The sequence below is a fragment of the Oncorhynchus nerka genome, linkage group LG15, assembly GCF_034236695.1.
Source record: "Oncorhynchus nerka isolate Pitt River linkage group LG15, Oner_Uvic_2.0, whole genome shotgun sequence".
Lineage (NCBI taxonomy): Eukaryota > Metazoa > Chordata > Actinopteri > Salmoniformes > Salmonidae > Oncorhynchus > Oncorhynchus nerka.
In genome coordinates, this window is record NC_088410.1 from 58,106,899 (window position 1) to 58,124,879 (window position 17,981).

The 17,981-nt window shown below is 42.1% G+C and overlaps 1 protein-coding gene across 1 annotated transcript in view; it reads right to left on the bottom strand.

The window, feature by feature from the left end:
• Positions 1 to 17,981, bottom strand: part of camk1a (calcium/calmodulin-dependent protein kinase Ia) — a 64,378-nt gene that overhangs the window by 17,666 nt on the left and 28,731 nt on the right. The window contains exon 3 of the mRNA XM_065001745.1: positions 1,639 to 1,770. Coding sequence (XP_064857817.1) covers positions 1,639 to 1,770 — 132 coding nt within the window. The remainder of the gene's footprint in view (positions 1 to 1,638; positions 1,771 to 17,981) is intronic.

The window sequence follows — 17,981 nt, forward strand, 5'->3', positions numbered from 1 at the left end:
TCTCTGACAGAGGAGTGTTTCATCATCTCTATTCAGAATATATGGATATATATTGGAGACCGCTCCTGTCGTTGGCTGAACACACAAGTGTCCATGTCTCCATGCAGCACCACTGACGAGGGAGAAGCGAGCCAGTTAGGGGGAGTTCTATAGTGACTGAGGGAAATACACTGGCAGGAACAGCACTGGTAATACACAAGCCAACAACGAGACATCCAAGGCTGAGGCAGGACATTGCTCTGTTGTTATACTGTAAGCATGCATGTAGGCGATATGTGACACTGTGTGTTGTTGCTGTAAAGAAAAGAGAGAGGATGGAGGAGAGAGGATGTCAATGTGTATGTCTATGAGGATGTCGCTCTTCCTCCCCTCAATTCTATTTCTCCCTCGCACTGCTGCAGGGAACTCTACACACACACACACACACACACACACCATCTCCCCCCGCCTCTGTATGTGCTGTTGCCCTAGCAACAAGGACACTAAAAATAGGTTTATATTCTTTACTCCTGACATTTCCGGTGCACAATCCTGGTGTTTCTACTGACAGGACACATATATAAAACATATTGTATCATGCATCCAGCCAGTCCCCCTTCTCCACTGGCATTCACTGCTTAACATCAGTTGGCTCTGCCGTACATTACCATGAGCCAATAGATAGATACCATGCTGTCAATTCTTTACAGTGACAGATCCTGTGTGTTATTTAAGCAATAAGGCCCAAGAGGTTGTGGTATATGGCCAATATAGCACAGCTTCATATGCACAATGCAACGCGGAGTTGCTATTTGCTTTATTGCTATTATTATCTGATTACCGACATAATTAAAGCAGTAAAAATAAATGTTTTGTCATACCCGTGGTACGCCACGGCTGTCAGCCAATCAGCATTCAGGGCTGAAACCACCCAGTTTATAATTTTGATTTTACATTTGAGTAATTTACCAGATGCTCTTATCCAGAGTGACTTACAGGGGCAATTAGGGTTGAGTGCATTGCTCAAGGGCACAGCAACAGATGTTAGACCTAGTCTGCTCGGGGATTTGAACCAGCAACCTCTCGGTTACTGGCCCGACCGCTAGGCTACCTGCCACCTTCAGCCTCTTTCCTGAACCTGAACGTAAATGAGTATTAAAATATTTTCATGACTGATGATGGGGAAACGACCTGGTATTCATTATTAAAGCTGGAATCTGCAGTTGCTACACCCATTTTTGGACGTATGAATTATTGATACGTAGCCATTGATTCTTGAAGAATAGGCTATAACTTAGAAATGCCTCATGAGCTTAGTTCAACTGTCACTTCCACCAGAACCCAAAATATAAGTTGGTATTACTCACGTTTGAAACCATGTAAATGTAAACAAACATCGTATCGCCTCAAAACATGGTTTAAACTATAATGTTGATATCATGGATGGTCAGTCCTTGCACCCATAGCTATGTTTATGCATTTGAGAATGATTACATTTCTTCAGGTCCATCGTTTAGCATTTTACCAAAACAGAGGCGCCGTGGCCACTTTGTTATTGTTTCAACTGCGGATTCTAGCATTAAGGATATCGGGTGGTGTGGTGGTGTGGTGTGGTGTAGTGGGCTGTGTTTTGTTGCGTTAATTCTCTATGTTACTGACCTGTGCAGCACAGCGATCTCATTCTCGATGTTGTTCTCCTTTCCCTGCAGAGCCTTCTTGGGGATACACTTGATGGCCACCAGCCTCTGGGTCCCCTTCTCCTCCGCTAGCACCACCTCCGAGAACGCCCCCCTGGAGCACAGTAAACACACGTATTCCAAAGAAATATGACACAAACTTACAGTTCCACTTACTAACTGCAAAGACCAATCCAAAATACTGTACATTAAATATGTGTTAAATATGCGTTGCTGAAGGTATGTTACCAATGAAAAAGTGAGGCAGTTAGTGTTGGTCCCTAGAACCCAAGTCAATAAGGCCTGCTTGTCTCAAAGGTGGGTTACTAAAACGATAGTGACATTTTAATAAGAGGAAAGGGTCTGGTCCCAAATCAATAGGTAGAGTTCTTGGGAAATAAGGCGTGTGGATCACTTTGCACAAAGAGTGTTCGCACGTGAGCTGCATGACTCATGGTGGGGCGAGTGTGGCTACAGAAAGAGCCTCCCTTCCTCCTCAGGGTAGGTGAGGGTATCCCCCATAGATCCCCATGGCCTAACCAGGCACAACCTGTCCAACACATTCCCCATGGCCAGCCACTATTACCATGCACATTCTGTCCACGAACGTAGGCTCTCTCCACCCAGGGAGGACCTCCCCGTGGCTGCTATAACCAGGCACATCGTGTCTGTCCCTAACCCCATGCCAGTAGCACCTCTCTACTCATGGACGGTGTCCCCACGGCCACCCTCTAATAAGGCAGATCCTGTTTCTCTCATCCTATCCCTCCCAGTAGCAGAACAGGTTCTCTCCACCCAGGGAGGGTTTCCCCATGGAGGACTAGCTACTATAACCAGGAACATCACATGCACTCCAGGCTCTCCACAGCTGTGTGTGTCATGGCAGCCAGGTCCTGTGGGGTTCAGGGCAGAGGAGAGGCTGGATAAACAAAAACACAAGTGTTTGCTCACTCATCATCACTAGCCATCCACATTACCCATCCCAACCCCAACCCTGCCTGACTCCCACAAAACATAACCATTGAAACAGCAGTCCATCTATATATATATAATAAAAAAATCTACAAGCCAGTCTCTCTCGCTGCTATTTGGGATAGCACTGTGTTTTTGTTTGCCCCCACTACCACCTACCTGTCAGTCTCAAAGTTCACATGGCAAACGGTTTTAGAGGCACGACAGCAATGTCACCATTGTGAATTATTCAATAGGCCACCCACGCACACAGCCATGTGCACGCGCATCAGAAACAGATGCGGTTAGAGACAGATGACGATGAAGACGTGTACACTCACGTTACCAGCTATTATACAACCCCGCAAAAAAAAATCTCTTTTCAGAATCAAGCACACCAACAGTGTTTTACTGGAGGACATCTTTGAGAGCACATCCCACTTGCAGCTGTGATCTCTCTCTCTCTCTCTCTCCCTCTCCCGGTAAACACTCACACACACAACTTGATGCCATTATTTATTATTATTCAATTATTTCAATTTTATAGAAAGAATATTTCCTTATAGAAGGAATGCAACAAAAAAAGAACAACCCAGTAAACCCACATAACAGTGTGGTTGGTATCAAGCTAAAACATGCACTGATGGGCACGCACATTCACAGAGAACTGGGGCGTTATGGTAATTCTATCACTTGTTCTGGTCAGTTCCATCCCTCCCTGCTACAGGGCATTAGGGTGAGTGGAGGGTCAGTTACGGTGCTGAGGTTCTGAGAAAATCAACATAAAGGCCCCTCTATCCCATTTGGTGAGCCTGACAACCTAATTTGGCCGACAGCACATCTCTTCATCTCTTAATTGTAAATCGCTCTGGATTAGGGTCCCCTAAATTACTAAAATGTCAATGTTAATCGAAAGCATGTAAACTTTACGGTTCTCAGCCTCTGTCACGAACAACCCTGCACTGCTGTCGGGTACATTGGCGCACCACTTTCACTCACTGGCCATCACTGAGCTGAGCATTACACCAACCACACAAACAACACACGGGCACACACACTTACATAACTTAAACTAAAACTGTGTTACATAACTTAAATGTAATATATTCTAATCCTATGCATTCTGTTGAATTCCCATATCTTGTTTGCTCCCACCTTGCATTCATTTTGAAAGTCGCTGTAAGTCCTTGACTCCCCGTGATGAGACTTCCTGCCACCCATGGCCCTCAGTCTTGTGCTCAATGAGCCAGTGGGGCAGAAAGGGTTGCATGGTTAGGCTGATTCCAAAAAGAGGGGATCAAATCTCACGCATTCACTGCACTTCCCCTTCCACATAATTGTCTTCAAATTTAGCCTGCAAGCAACAAAATCAAATAAAGTTGCACTTCTCATCGACCTGGAAAAGGAGACAAGCCATTGCTTTATTTGTGCTGTTCGACCCAGAAAAAAACTCTATATTCGCACTGTACCTATAAAGTCTGCCCTGGCCTGTTTTACAGTAAATGTTAACTGATATTTTATCACTAGGACACAAGGACACAAAGCCCTCTCGTAGTCTGTCAGTAAAATCCTAATGGCCTGTGCCTGGCAACCCCTAAAGACCACTGAGCTGAGGGCCTGAGGCCCATGAAAGGGACAATCAAGGAGGAGTGTATGGCTCACTCCCTCCCTCAACCCAGAGAGCTAAACATAGTGTAACTAACTATCACACACACAGAGGAGGTCCATTTCAACCGAGGACAGGATTAGAAGCAGATGTGCATCTTTACTTAGCTGGTGAATTGCACGCACGCACGCACACACACACACAATCGTTCAAAGGTTTGGGGTCTCTTAGAAATGTCCTTGTTTTTTAAAGAAAAGCACATTGTTGGTCCATTAAAATAACATCAAATTGATCAGAAATACAGTGTAGACATGGTTAATGTTGTAAATTACTATTGTAGCTGGAAACGGCTATTTTTTTAATGGAATATCTACATAGTCATACAGAGGCCCATAATCAGCAACCATGACTGTGTTCCAATGGCACGTTGTGTTAGCTAATCCAAGTTTATCATTTTAAAAGGCTAATTAATGATTAGAAAACCCTTTTGCAATTATGTTAGCACAGCTGAAAACGGTTGTGCTGATTAAGGAAGCAATAAAACTGTCCTTCTTTAGACAAGTTGAGTATCTGGAGCATCAGCATTTGTGTGTTCGATTACAGGCTCAAAATGGCCAGAAACAAAGACTTTCTTCTGAAACTTGTCAGTCTATTCTTGTTCTGAGAAATGAAAGCTATTCCATGCGAGAAATTGGCAAGAAACTGAAGATCTCGTACAACGCTGTGTACTACTCCCTTCACAGAATAGTGCAAACTGGCTCAAACCAGAGTAGAAAGAGGAGTGGGAGGCCCCGGTGCACAACTGAGCAAGAGGACAAGTACATTAGAGTGTCTAGTTTGAGAAACAGACGCAGTCCTCAAATGGCAGCTTCATTAAATAGTACCCGAAAAAAACCAGTCTCAACGTCAACAGTGAAGAGGCGACTGGGATGCTGGCCTTCTAAGCAGAGTTGCAAAGAAAAAGCCATATCTCAGACTGGCCAATAAAAATAAAAGATTAAGATGGGCAAAAGAACACAGACACTGGACAGAGGAACTCTGCCTAGAAGGCCAGCATCCCGGAGTCGCCTCTTCAAATGTTTGCCATTAGTGGAAATAAATATTATTGTTGCCAAAAGTTTGCCGCAGATTCACCACTAGTGGCAAACATTTGCAAACTTCTGGTAACATTGTTTTGCACACTATTTATGTCACGATAGTCGTAAGAAGCGGACCAAAGCACATCGTGGTGTGAATGCATCATTTAATAGATGACGAAAAACACAAAGTAAACTGTACAAAAACAATAAACGACCGTGAAGCTATCATAAGAACTGTGCTGACACAAGCAACTAACATAGACAATCACCCACAAACAAACAGTGAAACCCAGGCAACTTAAGTATGATTCTCAATCAGAGACAACTAATGACACCTGCCTCTGATTGAGAACCATACTAGGCCGAAACATAGAAATCCCAAAATCATAGAAAAACAAACAGACTGCCCACCCCAACTCACGCCCTGACCATACTAAATAATGACAAAACAAAGGAAATAAAGGTCAGAACGTGACAATTACATTTTCAACAAATTTGCCACAAATTTGCAGCAATAAATTATTTTTTTGTAAGGGGATATTATATCTATACTTTGACTCCAAGTATCGATAAATGTTTATTTTTTGCTAGAGTTGGCTAACGCTAGTCGACTATACTTGCGCCAAAACTTTTTTCCATCCCTATAGCCTGTTCTCCATCTACTTTTTAAATAGTGAGCCATGTTTCCAGTACTTTTATTGCCATGACTGATAAAACATTTTCTCATGCTCTCATCTCTCTGCAGCAGACTTACAGTATAGAGGCATACAGTATAGAGACATACAGTATAGAGACATACAGTATAGAGACATACAGTATAGAGAGCAATATGTTTGGAACATCAAATAGCAATAAAATCACAATATTGAATCGCAATACATATAAAATCGTGAGAATAGCAATACATATTGTATCGGCACTTAAGTATCATGACATTGTATTTGTGACTGGCAATTCCCAGGCCTAAAACGGAAGCTTAGCAGCTATCTGAAAAACAATACATACTGGTATTTAAATCATTTATAGAATAACACGACTACTACAGATGATTGCTTATAACACTTCCAGTATGCCATATTATTGATATTATCCTTAGCAATGGTGACACCAACACCATCACAAATATGTGGGTTGAGAGATTCATTTTCCCAAAATGGAGAATGGATTAAATTTGCCATAGATAAATAGGCAGGCCAGCGATGGTTCAGCTAGTGTAATGTGTCTCTAGTGCAGTGATCTGAGTGCACACAAGAATATGAGTGGTGAGTGAGAATGAGAGGCAGAGAGGAAAGGAGGCTGTGTTTAACCTAGGTTGACATGCAGGGGGAGAGAGAGGGGGGAGGAACGGAGCGTGACAGACCGCGCGCAGGCACACAATGCACGCACAGAGTCTGTAGAAACATCACTAGCCTTTTAGCTCTGAGCTTGTAAGCTTTCCATCATTAGCATGGGAATAAATCTCAGCCATGAGAGGACTATCGCAACCATCACCCAACCGAGCCCAAATATTTGGTGCACAAACATATGGATTGAATACACATGCAGTACACACTGTCCATACACGCACAGTAATACACTGGCTTGTAGTCAATGTTTGCCATTAGCTATTGATGTAAACCTGAGTCCCTGTGGTCTCTCATATTACCAAAACATTGTAGTGGCCAGTGCCAATATGTGTAATGATACCAGTGTGCTTTTAGAATCCACATCCAAATAGACATGTACTGTATGTGGTGATGTCTTCTCTACTCTATAATAGCTTCATTAACTTATCAAATCAAACAAGTGTTGTGAGCCAAATGCAAATTCATATACAGATCTGCCATCTTAAGGATCCCCCCCCCCCCCCCATTTTCGCCTAAAATGACAAACCCAAATCTTACTGCCTGTAACTCAGGCCCTGAGGCAAGGATACGCATATTATTGGTACCGTTTCAAAGGAAACACTTTGAAGTTTGTGGAATTGTGAAAGGAATGTAGGAGAATATAACACAATAGATCTGGTAAAAGAAAATACAAAGAAAAAACAACCGTTCTTTTGGGGTTAAATACAGAGACTTCAGAAAGTATTCATACCCCTTGACTTGTTCAACATTTTGTTATGTTACAGCCTGAATTGTGTCACTGGCCTACAGACAATACTCAATGATGTCAAAGTGGAATTATGTTTTTAAAAATGTTCAAATTAATAAATTAAAAGCTGAAATGCCTTTAAGTCAATAAGTATTCATCCTCTTTGTTATGGCAAGCCTAAATAAGTTCAGGAGTAAACATTTGCTGAACAAGTCACATAATAAGTTGCATGGGACTCACTCTGTGTGCAATAATAGTGTTTAACATGATTTTTTTATGACTACCTCATCTCTGTACCCTACACATTCAAAAATCTATAAGGTCCCTCAGTCGAGCAGTACATTTTAAACACAAATTCATCCACAAAGACCAGGGAGGTTTTCCAATGCCTCACAAAGAAGAGCACCTATTGGTAGGTGGGAAAAATAAAAAGAAGCAGACATTGAATATCCCTTTGAGCATGGTGATGTTATTAATTACACTTTGGATGGTGTATCAATACACCCGGTCATTACAAACATACAGGTGTCCTTCCTAACTCAGTTGTCGGATAGGAAGGAACCGCTCAGGAATTTGGTAACTTTAAAACAGTTACAGAGTTAAATGACTGTGATAGGAGAACACTGAGGATGGATCAACAACATTGTAGTTACTCTACAATGCTAACCTACAGTGCCTTCGGAAAGTGTTCAGACCCCGTGAATTTTTCTACATTTTGTTACATTTAGCCTTATTCTAAAATGGATTTAAACATATTTTTAAAATCCTCAGCAATCTACACACACTACCCCATAATGACTAAGTGAAAACAGGTTTTTAGAAATCTTTGCAAATGTATTCAAATTCAAAACCAGAAATATCTTATTTACATAAGTATTCAGACCCCAAAATATATAAACCTGTTTACTTTGTCATTATGGGGTATTGTGTGTAGATGAGGAAAAAAACTATTTAATACATTTTAGAATAAGGCTGTAACCTAACCAAATTTTGAAAAAGTCAAGAGGTCTGAATACTTTCCGAAGGCACTGTAAATGACAGAGTAAAAAGAAGCAAGCCTGTACAGAATTGTAAAAAATCCAAAACATGCATCCTGTTTGCAATAAGGCACTAAAGTAAAATTGCTAAATATTTGGCAAAGAAATTACCTTTACGTCGTGAATACAAAGTTTTACTTTTGGGGACAAATCCAACACAAATCTTCAAGCATGGTGGCTGCATCATGTTAAGTGTACGCTTGTCATCGGTAAGGACTAGGGAGTTTTTGGGGGATAAAAAGAAACGGAATGGAGATCAAATTCAAAATCAAATAGCTAAATTATCAATGATATGACCATCTTAAAACAATTCCATATGTTAGCATCAGGAAATTAAAATGAGCCTTGTGAGCTGGCTGAAAATGAGCAGTTATCTTTCTCTCCATGCGGGTGCAGTTGAGTCATTGGATCAGGGCTTGCTATCAAAATTATGTTCTCAAATCAAATCAAATCAAATGTATTTATATAGCCCTTCGTACATCAGCTGATATCTCAAAGTGCTGTACAGAAACTCAGCCTAAAAACCCCAAACAGCAAGCAATGCAGGTGTAGAAGCACGGTGGCTAGGAAAAACTCCCTAGAAAGGCCAAAACCTAGGAAGAAACCTAGAGAGGAACCAGGCTATGTGGGGTGGCCAGTCCTCTTCTGGCTGTGCCGGGTGGAGATTATAACAGAACAGAATGTTCTCTCTCGCTTGTGCAAACACTAGGCCTCGGTCCTATTACTGCAACATTCAAATGTACAAAAATGGATCTAAAATGCAGCCATACACATCAACAACCATTGTTTTATATAGCTTAATAACACAACATGGATATTGGTCTCCACTGGGCTACGACATACAAGTGTCTAGTGCAGGACTCACCAACCTTGTTCCTGGAGAGCTACTGTCCTGTAGGTTTTCACTCCAAACTGATTCTAATAATTAGCTGGTTGATAAACTGAACCAGGTTAGTTACAACTGGGGTTGGAGCGAAAACCTACAGGTGGGTAGCTCTCAGGAACAGGGAAGGTTACGAATTAACTCAAAATTGGCACAAGTAACTCAATACCCCGATTGACTTGATGTAGTTACACATTTCAAATATGGACAGTCAAGGGTTGTTTTACTCCCCATCTTGACTAGAAATGACCATACCAGACACTTTTGGATTACATAATAGCAAACTAATAAAATAAGTCAGTAGGCTACACCAACATTAGGTTCCAGTCATACAAAGTGTAGGGTAAATTGCAACAGTAGATTTAAACGAGGAAATACTTTATATTGTACGGAATGCTTGTCAAATAAATCAATCAGCCTTACTCTGTTCAAAAAGGACTTAGTTGTTGCAATGACAATACCAACCAGAGGGCGAACAGATCTTGAAAGACTGTGGTTACAAGCATCTTTTATGGAGCAGTAATTAAGTGCCCAATAATGGTTGCAATTGAGATCAGCTGTGTGGGTGAATTTAGCGTGAATTTATGGTTCAATGAGACATCAACGGGCGATAATAAGGATACTTGCTGCCTTTTGAGGAAGATTTTCGATGCAGGGTGTCAAAATTGGTGTGTCCCAATCCCATGTAGGAGGCTATCCCATAACACCTTGCGGCGCACCGGAATTTCTTTTGAATTAATGACCGACAGAATTCCCTGCTTGGGATAACACTTTCCAGAAGAAGAATAAATCACTTGGAAATGTAAGTGTAACGTTTATTTATGTTAAATGTTCAACAAATTACTTTCATTTGAATTGTGAATTCAAATGTTGAGTAACTGGTGTTTAAGAGTTAGTTGCTAAGCTAGCTAGCTAACACGTTGGCCACGACTGCCGGCGATCTCATCCTGTTTATATCGGCTGTTTTCGAGATGAACACCCTAAACTAACTAGTCGTAGATTCAGCAATGTCTCAATTGTGAAGAACCGGACAGTTAAAAAAAAAAAAAAAAGCCTGAATTGGTGAACTTGCTAGACAGCAAATCGTTTTCAGGTACTAAAGTGGGCACCTGATCGCGTTTCACTCCATTGCATTGGCTTGGCAGGAGAAAACAGTCCTGCCCAATAGCCAGCCAAGTTACTTGTACATCCTGTTGATGAGTCTGTTTTGCTACCTAGCTGCAGTGTTACCCAGCTAACTTTCTCTTGCCACTTTCCCTTCCCTTATTGTGTTGCACCATTGGGGTTAGTGTTACAATTTGAGGCAATTTTTCTACTCTTACTGTAAACTTGACAAAGCCTAAAAATATGCAAAACTGTTAACACATGATTGAAGAGTAATAAAGGTAGTTGTGGCTTAAGCAACTTGAACCAGCATTGAAATTTGAGCAGTGAGGGTCATTTCTTTTCCCCCCGTCTCAGCTTGTACAAGGTTGAAGGACATCCCACCCTGACACCCTGCACATGTAAATAACTTGTTGTGAACCTCCCAGCCACCACTGTAATCACCATATCCAAGAATATTATTCAGGAGTGTGCAACATCGCAATGTTGAATAGATTCACCCATATTGTTTATCCAGATTTGTCAGGACATTGTAATGTATGAAGCTCATTCTCAAATACAGATGTGATTTCTGTCCCAGGGGATTGCACTGTTTGCAAGTCTTCAATTTAGACCACAATGTGTTTAACTATGTGGTGGTGAAGTGCTGGAACAAGAACCTGTAAAGTACGGTCCTGCATATAAAAAACCTGTGGCTGTCATGACACAATTTGCTCTTGTGCACTGAACAAGCTTGTGAATGTTGGAAGTCAATCTCCTTGATGTCACTCACTTAGGAATGATTCATTTTGTACAATGGACTGTTTTAAAGAGTCATGCACAGATACAGTAAAAACAAATGTTAACATTTACACAAGTGATCTGTCTAATCCCCTGCAAGGAGAGAAGGTAGCAATAATATAATGCTGTAATCATTTCAAGTTTGATATGCATTTACAGTGCATTCGGAAAGTATTCAGACCCTTTTTCCACAGTTGGGCTCCCGAGTGGTGCAGTGGTCTAAGGCACTGCATCTCAATGCTAGAGGTGTCACTACAGACCCTGGTTCAAGTCCAGGCTGTACCACAACTGGCTGTGATTGGGAGTCACACAGGGCGGCGCACAACTGGCCCAGTGTCGATAGGGTTTGGCCGGTGTAGGTCGTCATTGTAAATAAGAAATTGTTCTTAACTGACTTGCCTTTTTAAATTAAAAGAAGTCAAATGTGTTAAAGTTACAACCTGATTCTAAAATTGATAAATATTTTTCCTCAATCTACAGACACTACCCATAATGACAAAGCGAAAACAGGTTTAGACATTTTTGAAAATGTATAAAAAAACAACTAAAAAATAAGACCTTATTTACGTATTCAATGTATTCAGACGATTTGCTATGAGACTCGAAATTGAGCTCAGGTACATCCTGTTTCCATTGATCATCCTTGAGATGTTTCTACAACTTGATTGGAGTCCACCTGTGGTAAATTCAATTGATTAGACATGATTTGGAAAGGCACAACTGTCTATATAAGGTCCAACAGTTGACCGTATATGTCAGAGCAAAAACTAATCAATGAGGTCGAAGGAATTGTCTGTAGAGATCCGAGACAGGATTGTGTCGAGGCACAGATCCAGATCTAGGGAAGGACACACACAAAAAAGTGCTGCAGCATTGAAGGTCCCCATGAAAACAGTGGGCTCCATCCTTCTTATATGGAACCGGCTGACTGGCCAAACTGAGCAATCGGGGTAGAAGGGCCTTGGTCAGGGAGGTGACCAAGAACCCAATGGTCACTCTGAAGGAGCTCCAGAGTTCCTCTGTGGAGAATCTTCCAGAAGGACAAACCTCTCTGCAGCACTCCACCAATCAGGCCTTTATGGTACCGTGGCCAGTCGGAAGCCACTCCTCAGTAAAAAGGCACATGACAGCCCGCTTTGAGCTTGCCAAAAGCCACCTAGAGACTCCCAGATCATGAGAAACAAGATTCTCTGGTCTGATGAAACCAAGATTGAACTCTTTGGCCTGAATGCCAAGCGTCGCGTCTGGAGGAAACCTGGCACCATCCCTATGGTGAAGCATGGTAGTGGCAGCATCATGCTGTGGGGATGTTTTTCAGTGACAGGGAAAGGGAGACTAGTAAGGATCAGGGAAAGATGAATGGAGCAAAGTACAGAGAGAGACTTGTTAACCTGCTCCAGAGCGTTCAGAACCTGAGACTGAGGCCGAAGGTTCACCTTCCAACCGGACAACGACCACAGCCAAGACGATGCAGGACTGGCTTCGGGACAAGTTTCAATATCCTTGAATGGCCTAGCCAGATCCCGGACTTGAACCCGATCGAACATCTCTGGAGTAGAGGTCGACCGATTAATCAGAATGGCCGATTAATTGGGGCCGATTTCAAGTTTTCACAACAATTGGAAATCGGTATTTCTGGACACCGATTTGGCCGATTAAAAAAATGATATACCGTATATATATATATATATTTTTTTTAAATCTTTATTTAACTAGGCAAGTCAGTTATTAAGAACACATTCTTATTTTCAATGACGGCCTAGGAACAGTGGGTTAACTGCCTCGTTCAGGGGCAGAACGACAGATTTTTACCTTGTCAGCTTGGGGGGATTCAATCTTGCAACCTTACAGTTAACTAGTCCAACGCTCCAACCACCTGCCTCTCATTGCACTCCACGAGGAGCCTGCCTGTTACGCGAATGCAGTAAGCCAAGGTAAGTTGCTAGCTAGCATTAAACTTATCTTAACAAACAATCAATCAATAATAATCACTAGTTAACTACACATGGTTGATGATATTACTAGTTTATCTAGCGTGTCCTACGTTGCATATAATCGATGTGGTGCGTATCGTTGCTCCAATGTGTACCTAACCATAAACATCAATGCCTTTCTTAAAATCAATACACAGAAGTATATATTTTAAAACCTGCATATTTAGCTAAAAGAAATCCAGGTTAGCAGGCAATATTAACCAGGTGAAATTGTGTCACTTCTCATGCGTTCATTGCACGCAGAGTCAGTGTATATGCAACAGTTTGGGCCGCTTAATTTGCCCGAATTTTACGTAATTAGGACATAAAATTGAAGATTGTGCAATGTAACAGGAATATTTAGACTTATGGATGCCAACCGTTAGATAAAATACGGAACGGTTCCGTATTTCACTGAAAGAATAAACGTCTTGTTTTTGAGATGATAGTTTCCGGATTCGACGATATTAATGACCGAAGGCTCGTATTTCTGTGTGTTATGTTATAACTAAGTCTATGATTTGATAGAGCAGTCTGACTGAGCGGTGGTAGGCACCATTCATTCAAACAGCACTTTCGTGCGTTTTGCCAGCAGATCTTCGCAAGCACAGCCCTGTTTATGACTTCAAGCCAATCAACTCCCAAGATTAGGCTGGTGTAATCGATGTGAAATGGCTAGCTAGTTAGCGGGATGCGCGCTAAAAGTGTTTCAAACGTCACTCGCTCTGAGACTTGGAGTGGTTATTTCCCTTGCTCTGCAAGGGCCGCGGCTTTTGTGGAGCGATGGGTACCGCTGCTTCGAGGGTGGCTGTTGTCGTTCGAGCGGTCCTACCTGGTTCGAGCCCAGGTAGGAGCGAGGAGAGGGACGGAAGCTATACTGTTACACTGGCAATACTAAAGTGACTATAAGAACATCCAATAGTCAAAGGTTAATGAAATACAAATGGTATAGAGAGAAATAGTCCTATAATAACTACAACCTAAAACGTCTTACCTGGGAATATTGAAGACTCATGTTAAAAGGATTCACCAGCTTTCATATGAGCAAGGAACTTAAACGTTAGCTTTCTTACATGGCACATATTGCACTTTTACTTTCTTCTCCAACACTTTGTTTTTGCATTATTTAAACCAAATTAAACATGTTTCATTATTTATTTGAGGCTAAATTGATTTTATTGATGTATTATATTAAAGTTAAGTGTTCATTCAGTATTGTTGTAATTGTCATTATTATAAATAAATATAATTGTCCGATTAATCGGTATCGGCTGTTTTTGGTTCTCCAATATTCTGTATCGGCATTGAAAAATGATAATCGGTCGATCTCTACTCTGGAGACCTGAAAATAGCTGTGCAGCAACGCTCCCCATCCAACCTGACAGAGCTTGAGAGGATCTGCAGAGAAGATTGGGAGAAACTCCCCAAATACAGGTGTGCCAAGCTTGTAGTGTCATACCCAAGAAGACTCTATGCTGTAATCGCCGCCAAATGTGCTACAACAAAGTACTGAGTAAAGGGTCTGAATACGTATTACATTGACATATTTCAGATTTTTAATACATTTGCAAACATTTCTAAACCTGTTTTTGCTTGGTTATTATGTGGTATTGTATGTAGATTGGGGGGAATCATCCATTTTAGAATAAGGCTATAACCTAACAAAATGTGGAAAGTCAAGGGATCTGAATACTTTCCGAAGGCACTGTAGATAATTATAACAAATCAAATGTTATTGGTCACATACACATGGTTAGCAGATGTTATTGCGAGTGTAGTGAAATGCTTGTTGTGGAATTGTTAGATTACATGTTAGATATTGCTGCACTGTCGGAACTAGAAGCACAAGCAAGAATATATACAAATATATGGATGAGCAATGACAGAGCGGCATAGGCAAGATGCAATAGATGGTATAAGATACAGTATATACATGAGATAAGTAATGCAAGATATGTAAACATTATTAAAGTGACTAGTGATCCATTTATTAAAGTGGCCAATGATTTCAAGTCTGTATGTAGGCAGCAGCCTCTCTGTGTTAATGATGGCTGTTTAACAGACTGATGGCCTTGAGATGTTTTTCAGTCTCTCGGTCCCAGCTTTGATTCACCAGTATTGACCTCGCCTTCTGGATGGTAATGGGGTGAACAGGCAGTGGCTCGGGTGGTTGTTGTTCTTGATGATCTTTTTGGCTTTCCTGTGACATTGGGTGCTGTAAGTGTCCTGGAGGGCAGGTAGTTTGCCCCCAGTGATGCATTGTGTATACCGCACCACCCTCTGGAGAGCCTTGCGGTTGTGGGCGGTGCAGTTGCCATACCAGGTGGTGATACAGCCCAACAGGATGCTCTCAATTGTGTATCTGTAAAAGTTTGAGGATTTTGGGTGACAAGCCTAACTTCTTCAGCCTCCTGAGGTTGAAGAGGCGCTGTTGCGCCTTCTTCACCACACTCTCTGTGTGGGTGGACCATTTCCACCTTCTCCACTGCTGTCCTGTCTGTGGACAGGGGGGTGCTCCCTCTGCTGTTTCCTTAAGTCCATGATAATTTCCTTTTGTTTTGTTGACGTTGAGTGCAAGGTTGTTTTCCCGCCCTCACCTCCTCCCTGTAGCCTGTCTCGTTGTTGTTGGTAATCAAGCCTACTACTGTTGCGTCTGCAAACTTGATGATTTGAGTTGGAGGCGTGCAAGGCCACAAAGTCATGAGTGAACAGGGAGTACAGGAGGGGGCTGAGCATGCACCCTTGTTGGTCCCCAGTGTTGAGGATCAGCGAAGTAGAAATGTTGTTTCCTACCTTCACCACCTGGGGCCGGCCCGTCAGGAAGTCCAATGCATCTCATTGCAAAAGGCGTCACTACAGTCCCTGGTTCAAATCCAGGCTGTATCACATTTGGCCATGATTGGGAGTCCCATAGGGTGGCGCACAACTTGCCCAGCGTCATCCGGGCTGTCATTGTAAATAACTGACTTGCCTAGTTAAAGGTTACACACACACACCACACTGACCAAAAAGTTATTTTGTTGGCATTTACGTATGTCCCCATTACCAGTAAATCATAATCAAAAACCTGTTTCTTTCACTTACTTGCTGTGCTGTTTCGCTGTTCAGTCGTTTCATTCTCAACCAGGATTTCTATGGAACGCTGTTTGGGTCTTTAAAAGATACACTATTTGACGTGTCAAATAATATGACAATCTGATTCAGTAGCTACAGTTAGCGAGCTAACTATATAGCTAGGTGTCATCTAAAATAACCTTAATTTATAAGACAGTTACTTGATTAATGGTGGTCGGACCCATCTATGTGAAGCTAGCCACAATAAGGATTAGCCACAATAGTGGACTTTGCGGTTAGCCTTCAAAATAAAAGCATGGCATAATTCTACTACTTGTATTCATTTGCATCACTCAATGACACTTATTTTGAAGGCAAACCGCAAATTCCACTTGGGGGCTATTTTGTAAATGACATCGCCGACGTCAAGGATCGGTAGGATAGTCAATTTTACGGGGGTATGTTTGGCAGCATGAGTGAAGGATGCTTTGTAGCGAAATAGGAAGCCTATTCTAGATTTAATTTTGGATTGGAAATGCTTAATGTGTGTCTGGAAAGTGAGTTTAGTCTAACCAGACACCTAGGTATTTGTAGTTGTCCACATATTTTAAGTCAGAACTGTCCAGAGTAGTGATGCTAGTCGGGCGGGCAGCAATCGGTTGAAGAGCATGCATTTAGTTGTACTTGCATTTAAAAGCAGTTGGAGGCCACGGAAGGAGTGTTGTATAGCATTGAAGCTTGTTTGGAGGTTTGTTAAGTGTCCAAAGAAGGGCCAGATGTTTACAGAATGCATAGAGGTGGATCAGAGAATCACCAGCAGCAAAAGCGACATCATTGATATATAGAGAGAAAATACTGGTCCCGAGAATTGAACCCTGTGGCACCCCCATACAGACTGCCAGAGGTTCGGACATCAGGCCTTCCAATTTGACACACTGAACTCTGTCAGAGAAGTAGTTGGTGAACCAGGAAAGGCAGTCATTTGAGAATCCACGGCTGTTGAGTCTGCCGACAAGAATGCGGTGATTGACAGAGTAGAAAGCCTTGGCCAGGTCGATGAAGGTGGCTGCACAGTACTGTCTTTTATCGATGGTGGTTATGATATCGTTTAGGACCTTGAGCGTGGCTGAGGTGCACCCATGACCAGCTCGGAAACCAGATTGCGTAGTAGAGCTGGTACGGTGGGATTCTAAATGGTCGGTGATCTGTTTGTTTACTTGGCTCTCGAAGATTTTAGAAAAGCAGGGCAGGATGGATATAGGTCTATACCAGTTTTGGTCTAGAGTGTCTCCCCCTTTGAAGAGATGACCGCGGCAGCTTTCAATCTTTGGGGATCTCAGACGATACGAAAGAGGTTGAACAGGAAGGTAATTGGGGTTGCAACAATTTTGGAGGATCATTTTTAGAAAGATAGGGTCCAGATGATCTAGCCCAGCTCATTTGTAGGATCCAGATTTTGCAGCTCTTTCAGAACATCAGCTGTCTGGATTTGGGGGAAGGAGAAGCAGGAGGGGGGGCTTGGGCAAGTTTCTGCAGGGGGTGCAGAGCTATTGGCCGAGGTCGGGGTAGCCAGGTGCTCTTATTCTCCATGGACTTTCGTGTTCCAAAACTTTTTGGAATTAGTGCTACAGGATGCCTATTTCTGTTTGAAAAAGCTAGCCTTAGCTTTCCTAACTGACTGTGTATGTTGGTTCCTGACTTCCCTGAAAAGTTGCATATCGCGGGGGCTATTCGATTCTAATGCGGAACGCCACAGGACGTTTTTGTGCTCGTCACGGGCAGTCAA